Source organism: Strix uralensis, chromosome 5 (assembly GCF_047716275.1).
Source record: "Strix uralensis isolate ZFMK-TIS-50842 chromosome 5, bStrUra1, whole genome shotgun sequence".
Lineage (NCBI taxonomy): Eukaryota > Metazoa > Chordata > Aves > Strigiformes > Strigidae > Strix > Strix uralensis.
The window spans coordinates 54,418,864-54,431,085 of NC_133976.1; the positions used below are offsets into that span (position 1 = coordinate 54,418,864).

Here is a 12,222-nt window from a genome sequence, read left to right on the forward strand (position 1 = left end):
AATGTGTATTTTTATTTTTGTTTTTAGTAGCTAAGGATGTCAACATTTTTTTTGATGAGTTAGAAGGTGTGAACAGCCCTTCCAAGGATGATGACTCCCTGCTTCACCATGGTAACTTGACCAGTACTTCTGATGATGCCAGCAGGTTGGAAGTTGTGGGAGAGGTAAGAACACACAGAATTATTAATATGATAATTATTCATGCCCATTATAAAAAGGGAATACATGTAATTTGATTTAAAATCTCATTCTCTGCAAGTCAACTAGTGTTTGACCTTTCCCATGAGGACTGGTTTTCTATTCTAAGATTATAATGCTAAAATATAAAATATCCCAAGTTAAAAGGTTTTATTGATTTCATGCAGCCCCGGTGAAAAGTCTATACAGGTCTTTGTTGTCTGCTTGTTTTCTGAACCATCCAAATCTAATGCTTCACTGCTTCTGAAAATAATGGAGAAGTTTTCCCTGTATTAATTCTTTAGGGTGGAAGGAGAGAGGAGAAGAATTTATCATAAATCTCTCATAAGAAGCATTGGGTATCAGGTATGTGACACATTCCATTCCAGTGAAGAACAAGTGACCTGATGGTGCATAATGGTGATTCAGAGAGCATATCAGGGAGGAATCATTTAGCACATAGTCCCTTTTAAATTATGTTTTAAAGCAGGCAAAGCATCATGAACCCATGATGAAAATTTGGGCCAAAATTCCTTTTTGTGTCTTTTATGTAGAAAGGAACATGATACCCTTTAACTTTGCCTCCAACTGCCCTACAAGCCATGGATGTTAGGGCTATCGCCTTAGGGAGTAAAGAGGAGAGACCAGGGACTTGTCTCCTTTCCCTCAGCTCAGGAATGCGGCTGCATCCAGACTACTTACTGAAGTGGTCTGATGTTACCTGCAAGCTGTGCCTGAGGATTTTTTGGCAGAGGGCTGACTGGCATAGATCAGAACTGACAGGGACCATAGTAACAATAAAAAAGCAGTGCTGAAGCTCTGGCCCTGACCCTGCTTTGTTTACTAGTTTAGATAAAGTTTAGACAATATACAGATTATGTCTTTTTCAGGAAATAGAGGGTTTTGTGGTGCAAGTTCTTTTGTGAAACACTGCCGAGGAGAGAGTCAGAGATTTTCCTTGTGCTAGAAATTCAGCCCATAGAGAGCTGCACTCCTGGAATGTTTAGACAGATAATTAAAGCAACAAAATTCAGGGCACTCAGGGATATGTTTGACCTTGCTCACAATTTCATCTTCTCCTTCACTCATTGCTCTTCCCATACAATTTACAAAGGGCCCTTTTTGCCTGCTTGCACTGTAATAGGTTAATCTGACATGATATTCCTGTGTTACATTTTGGGTTCATGTACCATATGGTCTTTAACAAAAGAGCACAGGTGGATGGCTCGTGATCTTTGCAAATTGGAGAGGAAAAATTAACAGAAAATGGTGAGAAGGACAGAGGATGATATAGAGCAACATATGCTGCTGTTAATTTAACAATACAGCAAAAAACAATACTGCAAAACCTTTTTTTCCTCTTTAATGTATTTGTTGTTTTTTAAAGGGAAAGGGAAAATGTCTGAGGAATATTTTCCTAGTTGAACAGATTATCTTCTTTTTTTTGCGTAACCTTAGTTAGAGGAAAATAGCAATTTAAGTCATGTTATATGTATAAGAGGGGAAAAGAACAGAAAATTAAAAATCTTAATGGGAGCTGAGGGATGCTGTAGCCTACAAAAAAAGTTTCAAGGATTTGGCCCCTGCTTAATTCCAGAAGGAAAAGATACACTGTTTAGATGTTGTACAGTTTGTATGGATAAATATGGGAGCACAATTGTATGGTGGTGGGATGAACTCTGAAGCTTCAAGCTTCCTTTCAGTCTTTCAGTTTAGTTTAGTAACTAAGAGAGCCTGTAGATCCCCCTTAATATCATCAGGACAGGGGATCTGGCACCAATGAAAGTCCCTCTGAATGCACAGATGTTTGTTTGGTTCAGTTTTGAAGCTAACATTGCAGCAAAATAATTTAATATGTTTTCTGGCTGAATTCATTAAAAAGAACTTACAATCAAAAAAATTTACAAGGACATGCCAAAGGCTTCTTATCATTTTTGTTTAGCTGACAAGTTGAGATATTGTTTGCCTCAACTCTTAGTTATTTGTGCTCAACCAGAAGATCCAGTGAAGACTTTACGGATGAAGCATTATCAACAGTTCCTTAATAGATGCAGGGCCAGATTGGGATTCAGCTTGTCCTTTGGCTAAAGATGTTTTTTCTTCTTTGTTTTATGTTTCATTCAAACACAGCTACAGTTTGAGCAAATCGAAAATCGTGTGCATTGATTGAAATACTTTTTACATATACCAATATAATAATTAGGTATACACTTTATAGTTTAAATCCAGGGACATATTATCACTAAAATATTGTATTACTTCCACTGAAGTTTCATTTTCTGAGAACTGTAGTAGCAGCAAAAAGAAGGTAAAAATTAAAGGAAAAATTGTTTAGGATCTGTATGGTGGGTATGCATCCACTCTGCCTCTCTTGCTATGGAGTAATAAATCAGTCTTCTTTATCCAAACAAGGGAAAGTGATGGAGCTAGGACAAAAGTTGACTTCTACTTAAATGAGTTTATTGGCCTATTCTTGACATTCCAGCTAATGTAGATAGTTTTGAAATTTAAAATTGTAAGAGTCACTCCTACAGTCTTCACTTTAAGCATCAAACTCTTGATATTTGGGGGGACAGTGTTATTAACATTGCACAGAATAGAGTTTCTTTTAACAATTGCTTTTATAAATTAGAACTTGCACTGAAGATTATGGCAGAAAAAAGGTATTCATATTGCAAAATAAGAATTCTGATGTTCTTTATGGCACTTATGATAGCTTGTGCAATTTCAGCTCAGTTTTCCTGTGTGCATTTACCAGAATACAAGCTAACTGCATAATTTTTTCCCACCAAATCCCTGTCATCTTCAGTGATCAGGATGGATATAGAAAGATTATCTAAGCTTTCAGAGAAAACTACAAATCTGTTACTTCCTAACCTTTGAGCACTTGATTTTGCAGACTAGATGATTTCATTTTTAGAAAAGATCCATGTAATTAAATGTATTATGGTGTCAAGAAGAATATACAAACCAGTGAATATACATGGAAAAATAAAGTTGCAGCTTCCACAAAATATAATCTAAATGGGTGAAAGGATATTAAGAAAAAAGTTCTTTGATTAGAATGGTGCCTTAAAAACTGGGTGGTTCTGAGTTCTTCTTTTTCTGCATAAGTTCATAAGTTATCACTGTTAGTGGTGCAGGTATTAACCCCCTTCACCAGCTGTGAAGTTGCATGCAGGGAACTCTTAATTTCAACTAGCCACAAACAACAGGAAAAGACAATCTCTTTAGAATTCAAAGATCCTATCTTCATTGAGCATCCATACTGATAATAACCAGGAAACAAAATAATTAGGAATGAAGAAAGAATCTAATCTGTCATTAAATTAGTAAACAGTGGAGTCCCTTCTGATGTATTTTTTTAAAGACCTGCAGGTAAAGTTTCAAATTTCCTTGATTTCCCTAACTGCACTTTCATTTAAACGTTCCATTTAACGTCTCTACAGCTGTTAGGGTTACAAATCCTCTCATTTAGGTAAGCCATTTAGCCTAATGCTGTCATAACATGTATGTATGTATGAGTCATATGTCTGTGAATGCTGATGACTTCCAATTGTGGGTCTAAGAATATGAAAACTACTGCATTCCTTGGAAGAGAATTCCCAATTATACAAGTTCAGATATGCCTATTACAAATAAAGCTGCAAAGATAGCCAGAAATGCTAAACTTATTGCTAGAGTGAAGTCTTCCCTGTTCTTCCACTTTCTTCTGGCATCCTTTTGCAGATGAAGGAATGGGGAGCTGACATACATGACTAAACCACTTTCCCACCAAAAACTGCAGTCAGACCTGGATCTAGACATATTTTTTTAATTAGTTTAAGAAAACTAAATTTTGAAGCTATAACACAGGGAAAGGAGATGAAATGTCTGGACAAGGGTCACCAAAGTTCAAGGTAGGAGAAAAGTCTCTGTCTAGAATAGTCTGGAATACTGTGGACAATGCAAAAGCCCTGCAACTGCTATTTCGTGACACTGCTGGGTCAGCCCTCACTGTCTCCATATCGTGTTAGATCCTCAGTTCTTGCAAGTCTAGGCTCAGTTTATTAAGCCTCATTACAGGCTATAACAGAGGGCAACAGGAAGGGTTCCTTCTCACAGACCATACCAGTCTAGTAGGGTTTATCAGTCTGGAGTTGACATACTGTGTTCCTAAAATGAAAAGGACCTCTGAGTACGGATAAGGGTGTCCAAGCTGCTCTTCTGAGCAAAAAATTACAATACTGTAGTAAGTGTTTCACAAGTCCAAGAGAAAGTAGTTGTCTTAGGAAGGCATATTTATAGAGGAATAAATCCTACAAGTCAAATAACTTGACTAAATCTCATAGACTTTCTTTAATATAAGGTTCTACATGCACTGATAAGTCAGTGTAGGGCAAACCAGTTTTCTTCAGAGAAAGATGAAGCATAAGAAGCATAAAGGCCAAATCTGTTTTTCCAGTGGCGTCACTCAGAGAAAGACACATTCCTTGTGGTACTCTCTGGATGGATCTGCACTAACATTTTAGTTCAGATCAGGAGTGTACATTTGAAGTGAATCTCTCAATTGCCCCTGCCCATGCTTTGTTTGCATTCCAGAGCAGTGTTGGACTTTAAACATGAATTCCTTCTGGATACAAACACAGTCTTCTGGACCAGACTAGAGGGGGCCCAAAGTAGGCCCTCAAGCCTGCATAGTGTGGACAGCAGATCCTCAGCACAGATTGTTTTGCTTTACAGATCCTTTCCTATTTCACTGCTTTACTTGCTAAAATAGACATAGTGACTCTGGGACCTACAGAATGGGAAGGATGGCTCATCAGGAGGCTTAGAAATCAGAGCAGGACCACCAAGCTGACCCACTAAATCTCTAAATCTCCTACTGCATCCTTTCTTTATTCAAATAACCTTAAATAGCCTTTTGATTTTTGTTACATCTTCTCAACATAGGTTTTTTTATGGAAAAAAATAAACTGTGCTTCCTGAGCTGTTTTCATATTTAATGCTCTGTGAAAAATACTTCTGATATCTTGATAATATCATTTGTCAGCATGATATGCGGTATAGATATAAATGGTTTGTTACTGTTATTTCCTTAGGGCTTAAATCTTTTTTCTTGCTTTCTTTTTCAGTTCAAAGAACTGTTTCACTATATCAAGTCTGCATTAAGCTGTGTCAGGAGTCAGACACTGTAATAGAAGAATCTTAGAAAAATTCCCCTTTCTGCCTTCAGTAAACTGAATGTACCAAGGGGATGGGACATTTGGGATGCTTTCATTGTTTTTTACATTTAATCAAAATGCCTGCTGAAAGTCAGGAAGATAGCTTACACTAAACTCTTTGAATGGCAATATTGGGCGCTTTTTTGTCTGTAAGGTTAATTTTTCCTATTACTATGATCACTTTTTGTGATTAAAATTCAGCAGCAGTCCTCCTATGTAGAAAATATTTTGAAAATTCTCTACTTTTCCCAGATGTGAAGGGCAAAATACTCATTTTCTTGAGAGATTTGATCATATTTTATAGGGCATGAATATTTCTGGCAGTAATGGTTGAGCAAATTCTGGAAAAACAGAAAGAAATTAGCCTAAACCTCCCTTCAGCTTGGGGCTGGACTGATCTTGAGGTCCCTAAAGGTCCCTGTCCATTATACTGCTCTGAGGGATTGCTGTTTGTTCCCATATATCGTTTACAGTGTACATTTTTTGTACAAAACACTCCAACCTGCAAACTGCCACAAATTTCAACTTGTCTGAAAGTGAAAGCTTAACCCCTGGGCAGGATTTGTACTACGTGGAAGTAGTGTTAAATTGTGAGGAGGATCTGTAGAGAGTTTCATCTCGTGAATTTCTGGAAAAAGACCAGCAGTTTGGTCTTTTATCTCTCAGGAGAGGGACCTGCTTGACCTCTTATTAACAGTGAAATCAAGTTGTTTCTTTCTGTCAGAGCAAACATTTGAGCAGGTATGTTCTTTGCAGGAAATAGCCAAGAAACAGTATTTGTTACATTTACGTACTGCTAGACCAAACACCAGGAACTATTTTCAAATAAATCCAGTGGGTTTCCTCAGCTGTTCCTTAAGAAAATAATATTTTGTAGTTAGTCTGATCAGGCATGGCGAGGTAGGTACAGAACCTTCATATTGTTGTCTGTGTCCTGTGAGACAGATGTACTAGAGCCATCGCAAAGCAATGAGAATCTCTCCACCAGGTTTCAGTTTTTCTCACTGCAGTAAATGCTCATGTCATTGTTTATTCCTCTCACATGTACAAAGACATTCTACCATACTAAGTTCTTAATTTAAAATTTGCGCTTCACTAACACTATTCTCTGCTTTATTTTATATGTAAGAAGTTGTTCCTAATTTTATGGAGGGTGGTGGGGGGGGAAAGTTGGCTTGTGTTCTCTATTCTCTCCTATCCCATGCCTATATGATCAAACTCCTGCTAAGAAGGCCTCCTGGTTTTGAGGTGGGGAAGTCTGTACTAGTTTCAGACAACCTCAGGGGCACTATATGTAAAGCACCTAAAAACATGAACAGCTTGTTCCAATTCCTTATCTTTCCTGATGAGTATTACTGAAAACTGATGATGCAAACAGCAATGTAGCAATTACCAAAGCAAATTAACATTACTGAAATGTTTGGCTTTCTCTTTACAGGAAGTACCTGATAAGAACAAAACCAATGGACTATATTTTAGAGATGGGAAATGTCGGATTGACTACATCCTGGTGTATAGAAAATCCAATCCGCAGACAGAAAAGAGGGAAGTATTTGAGAGAAATATCAGAGCAGAAGGACTTCAAATGGAAAAAGAGGTAAGAGAGCTTCCTTGAAAAAAACTTTCAACATTTAAAGCCGTGTAGAGTCTGAGGGTATAAGTTTTGTTTACTTTGAAACCCCTTTACTGTGTTGTAACAGTGGAAAAATGCTTTTAAGAATACCTAAATATAGGCTCTTTACTGCCAGAGCAGTGGGAAAGCGTAGCCCAAAGAAAAATCAGATGCATGCATTGAAGGCCAAAACAGGCCATTACAGTCATCTTTTTCAACCTTATGCACAAGTAGGCCACAGAATTTCATCCACTGTGCTATGCAATAGAGAAAACAAGTGCTGGGTTTGGATGGCCTAAATTCTACTGAGTGCAATCGACATTTCCTTTTAGCTGCCTGCTCCACTCTTTGCTGAGGCTCTTGGTACTCTTTCCAGAGACCTAACTAGACCCCTGCCTTCCTTTTCCTGTCAGCTTAGGCATAGGGATTTGAGTGGTATTTTGGTAGTTTGAAAACAGCCTGAAGTCTCTCCTTCTGTCTTAATCTTAAACATTAAAATAGTTGGACAGTACATATGAATCATTTATACCAATGTTATTTCCAACAAAATGTCCTAAAACAGTAAATCTGTTCTGGGCAAGAGTGCAAAAATTAACGTAAAGTGTCTAAAAATGTATTTATGTGATATGTAGCGGGAGCAAGGCTTAAAGAGACCATCTCTCTTGCCTAGGCTATGTTCCTTCTTAAACTTTCACAAGTGTGCTTAAACAGGGCTTAAATCTCACCTCTGTGCAGAATAGATATTGCTGAACATTTAGTTTTACTTATGCTTGATCAACTCACACTCATGGTAATATGCATTGTCATGCTGCCACTGATGGAAACGGTAGAGGGATTTTCAGGTTACAGGCTTTGGTCAATTATGTAGGTGCTGTACATTATCTCCCTTTCACTGAATTCCTGGTATGTGTGTAGATATTCTGCCTGTGTACTTGAAAGGCACACTTCTTTGGAGAACACTGGGGAGGAAAACGTAGAAGATGTTTCTCTCCAGAATAATGAAAATGTTTCCTTTCTTTACATGTTTTTGAATGAACATGGGTACTGGTGGATGTAAGTGTATAAGAGTATATCACTGGTTACATCAGCCAGTTACCATAAACTATTCCTTCAAATAACCTGAAAGATAACATCTTTAGTGCTGCAGCAGTTGATAGATGTTTTCAGTGACAGCCATTGTTCATTTATTACATGATTCCTGTAAACATACCACTGTCTGTAGGAGTTGTAACCCAACATCCAAGAACATGAGTGTGTTGCTGCAGCTGTTCAGCTTCACATCCTAGAATTCTGCCCTGCTTCCACCAGAAGAGATGCTGAAGAAGTCTCTGAAGTTTGGGCAGGGTAGGAAATGAATGTGGAATTAATCCTCTCTATTGATACATCTGCCCAGTGGTTTCGAACCAATCTTTCCCTACTTCATGATTTTTGCAGATTTATTACTGTGCTAAAGTCAGCAGTGAAAGCTATGAAATCACTTTATATTTTAAATATTATGAAACTTATTGCAACATTCTGCACAGAAAACTTTTCAAATTGATGATTTAAGTGCTTACTATAGAATTTTCTTGTGGCTTTCAAGTTCATTTATTTGGACTTTGCTGCTTAGACTGCATGAATGTTCTGCCAATTTGATTATTCATTTCAGTTTCTATTATGCTACTGACATGCAGTTTTATTTCTTATTAATCTCATTTGGCTTTGGTATGACTTCTTGCCAGCATCAGTAATTGCACATTTTCTAAACTCAGAATGATCAAAATGAGGTTGTGTTACATGACTCAGGCTAATGTTTTTAAAATCTAGGGTAGCAATCTTTTTTAACATATGACTCTGACCTAAAATTAAACCCTAGCATGTATATTTTATGATCATGTTAGTTTCTAAATTGAATTATAATCCTGAAGGAAATAAGTACATTCTTGGTACACTCCCTCCCCCTCCCTGCAGAGTAGCAACTCTACTGCATAACGCTTAGGTTTAAACTGAGCGGTGTGATCGGTTAATGACTAGATTATTTCTTATTATTTTTACTTCTCCTTTTGGTGAGACTACACATCATTCTGAGTTTCAGTTCTGGAAGATTTTAACAGCAGGTCTGTTTTCTAGTTGTATATATATAATATCTTGCTTCCACTGGGAAAAGTTTGCTCCTGGATAAAACGAGAGAATTGGCTGCGGCTTTGGCCACAGAACTTACACAGAGGCAACAGGCTGTAACTGTTGGACTGAAAGAAACTTCTTACCTTCCATGAATTTTGTGTGGTTGTTGGTTCATTCTCCTTTGACTACTGGCTGTTCATATATTGACATTCAATTGTATTAGTCCTGTCTTTTTAATGTGAAATTGGTGGCAGAAAGGAAAACTTACAGAGCTGTTCACACTGCAGTTTCAAAACCATATTCCTCAGTAATACTGCAGAGAGAAAAAGGCACTGCAGTGGCTCGCTGCCAAGTGTAGCACAGCAAAATACCCAGGAAGTGGTGAGTGCAGGGAGCGAAGTGTTCACTTAACATGAAATGAGAAAGCGAATCTGAAATGAATTCATAAATGTTGAGATAACTTCAGGCACAATGTCAGGATCATGTAGCTGAGAAAGGTCTGAACAGGTATATGTTTCTGACTCTAGAAAAAGGTGAAAACATTTTGCAGGTATTCCCCAGCGAATTCACACTCACGTTCTTCAGCTATGCCACACCACTCTCCCATGGAAGTTCTCCCAAATTTGGTGCTCTGTCTATCCAGTAGTAAACAATGAGGGGATTCCAGACCAAGGAACACTTGGTACTACTGTCCACATTCTGAGGGTATGTTTCATATTTATCCAAATACAAGATAAACCTGAGACTAAGATCAGCCCACCAACACTCAGAAAAAGGTAACTTATGATCACTTTTATGTAAAGAGAAAAAACAGATAGTGTCTGTCGTTCCAAATATAGTGTTCATCCCTCTGGGACAGTAAAAACCCAGCATTTTGCTTGAAAACCTATCTTTCCAAGAGAGAATGAAGAGTCAGAATTACAGCCTGTGTATGAATGTCAGCCTGTGGTATTTTTCATAAAAAATAAAGATGTATATATTCAATCTCTTGGCCAAAATCCAGCTAAATTCCCTTATCCCAAATTATTCCTGCAGCTTCAATTAATGTATTTTAATCCCTGTCCTAAAAGGGCAGGTAGAACTAAGTTGCTGTAAACAGTAACTACACTGTGCTGGTACATGGATACGGTATTACAGACATCTTTCAGTAAGGTACTTTAACTTATACTACTTTAATAGAAGCATGCACAGAGGTAGCCAGCATGAAGCAGCTAACGTACATAACTTGTTCTCTTGCAACCCATTTAAGCTGGACTGTAATGCAGTGCAAATGTAGGGTAGAGGTAAGGTAGTTCAGAGAAATCTGGATGAACAAACACAGAGCACCCTTGGATTTGTAATTTGTAAAAGAGAAGAAGAAGGTATTCTTAGATTTAAGTAAATACTGTGTGACCATAATGAATCTGATGTTGGGTAGGATCTGGTCATGTAGCCCTAGGAATAGACTACATTTAGTTTGAATTTGGCATGGGTTTTGGGGGTTTTTTGCTTCTTATGACTGCATTAACCTAATTCATACAGAGTATTTCTACTACTAAATGTGCTTGATACATTTTGCTTGATGATTGTGTGAAAGTTTTTAATTTGTAAGTTGATTTGATACAGTATATCTGAAAAGGCATTTGACATGCCAGTAGAAATTGGTAGATAGAAATGTAGTAAAGGGGAACTAATCACGTAAGTAGTGAAAGTAGTATTCAGGCCCTTTATTTTATATATTTTGCATATTTATGTATAGTAATGTTTCAGTATAAAAGCAATGAATTGCTTTAAAGCAGTAACATCCCTTACTGCCTTAGAAAGCAGGTCTTCTTACAGCTACTGCATGTGGAATATGTTTCAGGAACTAGCTTCAGTTATTTTAAAATAATCAATCAATCCATTCGAGCTTCTGCCCACACACTGATCTTTGCATCTCCCAGATAAAAGTGTAGTGTAGTGTACTGGTCCAGTTTTCAGGAACTATCTAAATTGTGTGAGTTTTGTGTTACATGCCCGATTAAAAATTTAAACATTGCCACCATAAGTGTCAAGCTGTCACCAGGGCATCTCTAATTGCATTTGCTCCATGCCTCAAGCAGCAGCTGACATTTCTGGGACAACATCTGACAGTTGATACGCAGCTGGTGTATACAATAGGCAGTAGAAATATACAATAAGTGTTCTCTGGAGAAAACCCAGAACGATAGGGGGAAAAAGCACAGTATAAGCTTCACTTTTATTTTATGAACAAGTATCTACTAGCAGGTATAATCTTAGTCTGAAAATTATGTTAATCTAAATCTGAAAGTTATGTTTAGAGATCTATTTCAGTAGTTGATGCAATATAAGAGCAGGATACTATTATTTCATGATTTTTCAAGTTTGCAAGCAGATGTAGATAAGTTCATGGCAAGGTATTAGGAGTTCTACACAGCAATTTTTCTTTATGTGGCTGTAACTTTGCACTAATGGCACAGGACTTCAGAGGCTAGAAACATGTATTCAGTAAGAGACTGGTATTTAGCAGCAGCTTGGAGCCTGGTTTAAATTGATGAAAGTTGAGAGAAATTACAGATGACAGAAAGAGCACACACTATAGTATCTCTGTGACTCTTAGCTCATCCCTGAGTGTAAAACCAAAATAGACTTATGACCGTGTCAAAGTGAGGTAAAAGTTAGAAATAAAGAATAAGTATGAGAAAAACAAGAACTTCAAAGACTGAAACCTTAAATATAGTTGTGCTCAGAAAGTGAAGATGTGAAAGACACATTATAATCCACAGCTATTGCTCCTGAGCATAGCCAAATATTATCATCTACTACTTGTTGTTGTTGTCGTTAGTACTGCAGAGCCAAAACAGTTATGTGAGACTGATCTGCTTTTTTCTGGTTTGTGTGTCATCACTGCAATTATCATGAGACTTCTGTTACATAAACATTATTGCTGATTGTGATTCATGGGCAGAAAAGAATTAAGCTGACTTCCATACCCCAAGTGGCATTTGTAGATCTGAGTGAGGAAAGGTGTTTTATAAACTTAGTTTATGTAATTTGGTTCTCTGAGAAGCAGTGCACAATAAAATCTCAGTGCCTTTAGAGTTGACTCTAAGTTTCTTTTTCAGTTATCCCTTCAATTTATTCAGC

General features: G+C 37.4%; 1 protein-coding gene across 4 annotated transcripts in view; it reads left to right on the forward strand.

The window, feature by feature from the left end:
• The window catches only part of ANO4 (anoctamin 4), a 220,123-nt gene that overhangs the window by 101,153 nt on the left and 106,748 nt on the right, over positions 1–12,222 (forward strand). For 3 of the 4 annotated variants that reach the window (XM_074870850.1, XM_074870851.1, XM_074870852.1), the window contains 2 exons: positions 28–164; positions 6,820–6,978. In XM_074870850.1, coding sequence (XP_074726951.1) covers positions 28–164; positions 6,820–6,978 — 296 coding nt within the window. The remainder of the gene's footprint in view (positions 1–27; positions 165–6,819; positions 6,979–12,222) is intronic. The other variant, XM_074870853.1, reaches the window with a different exon arrangement.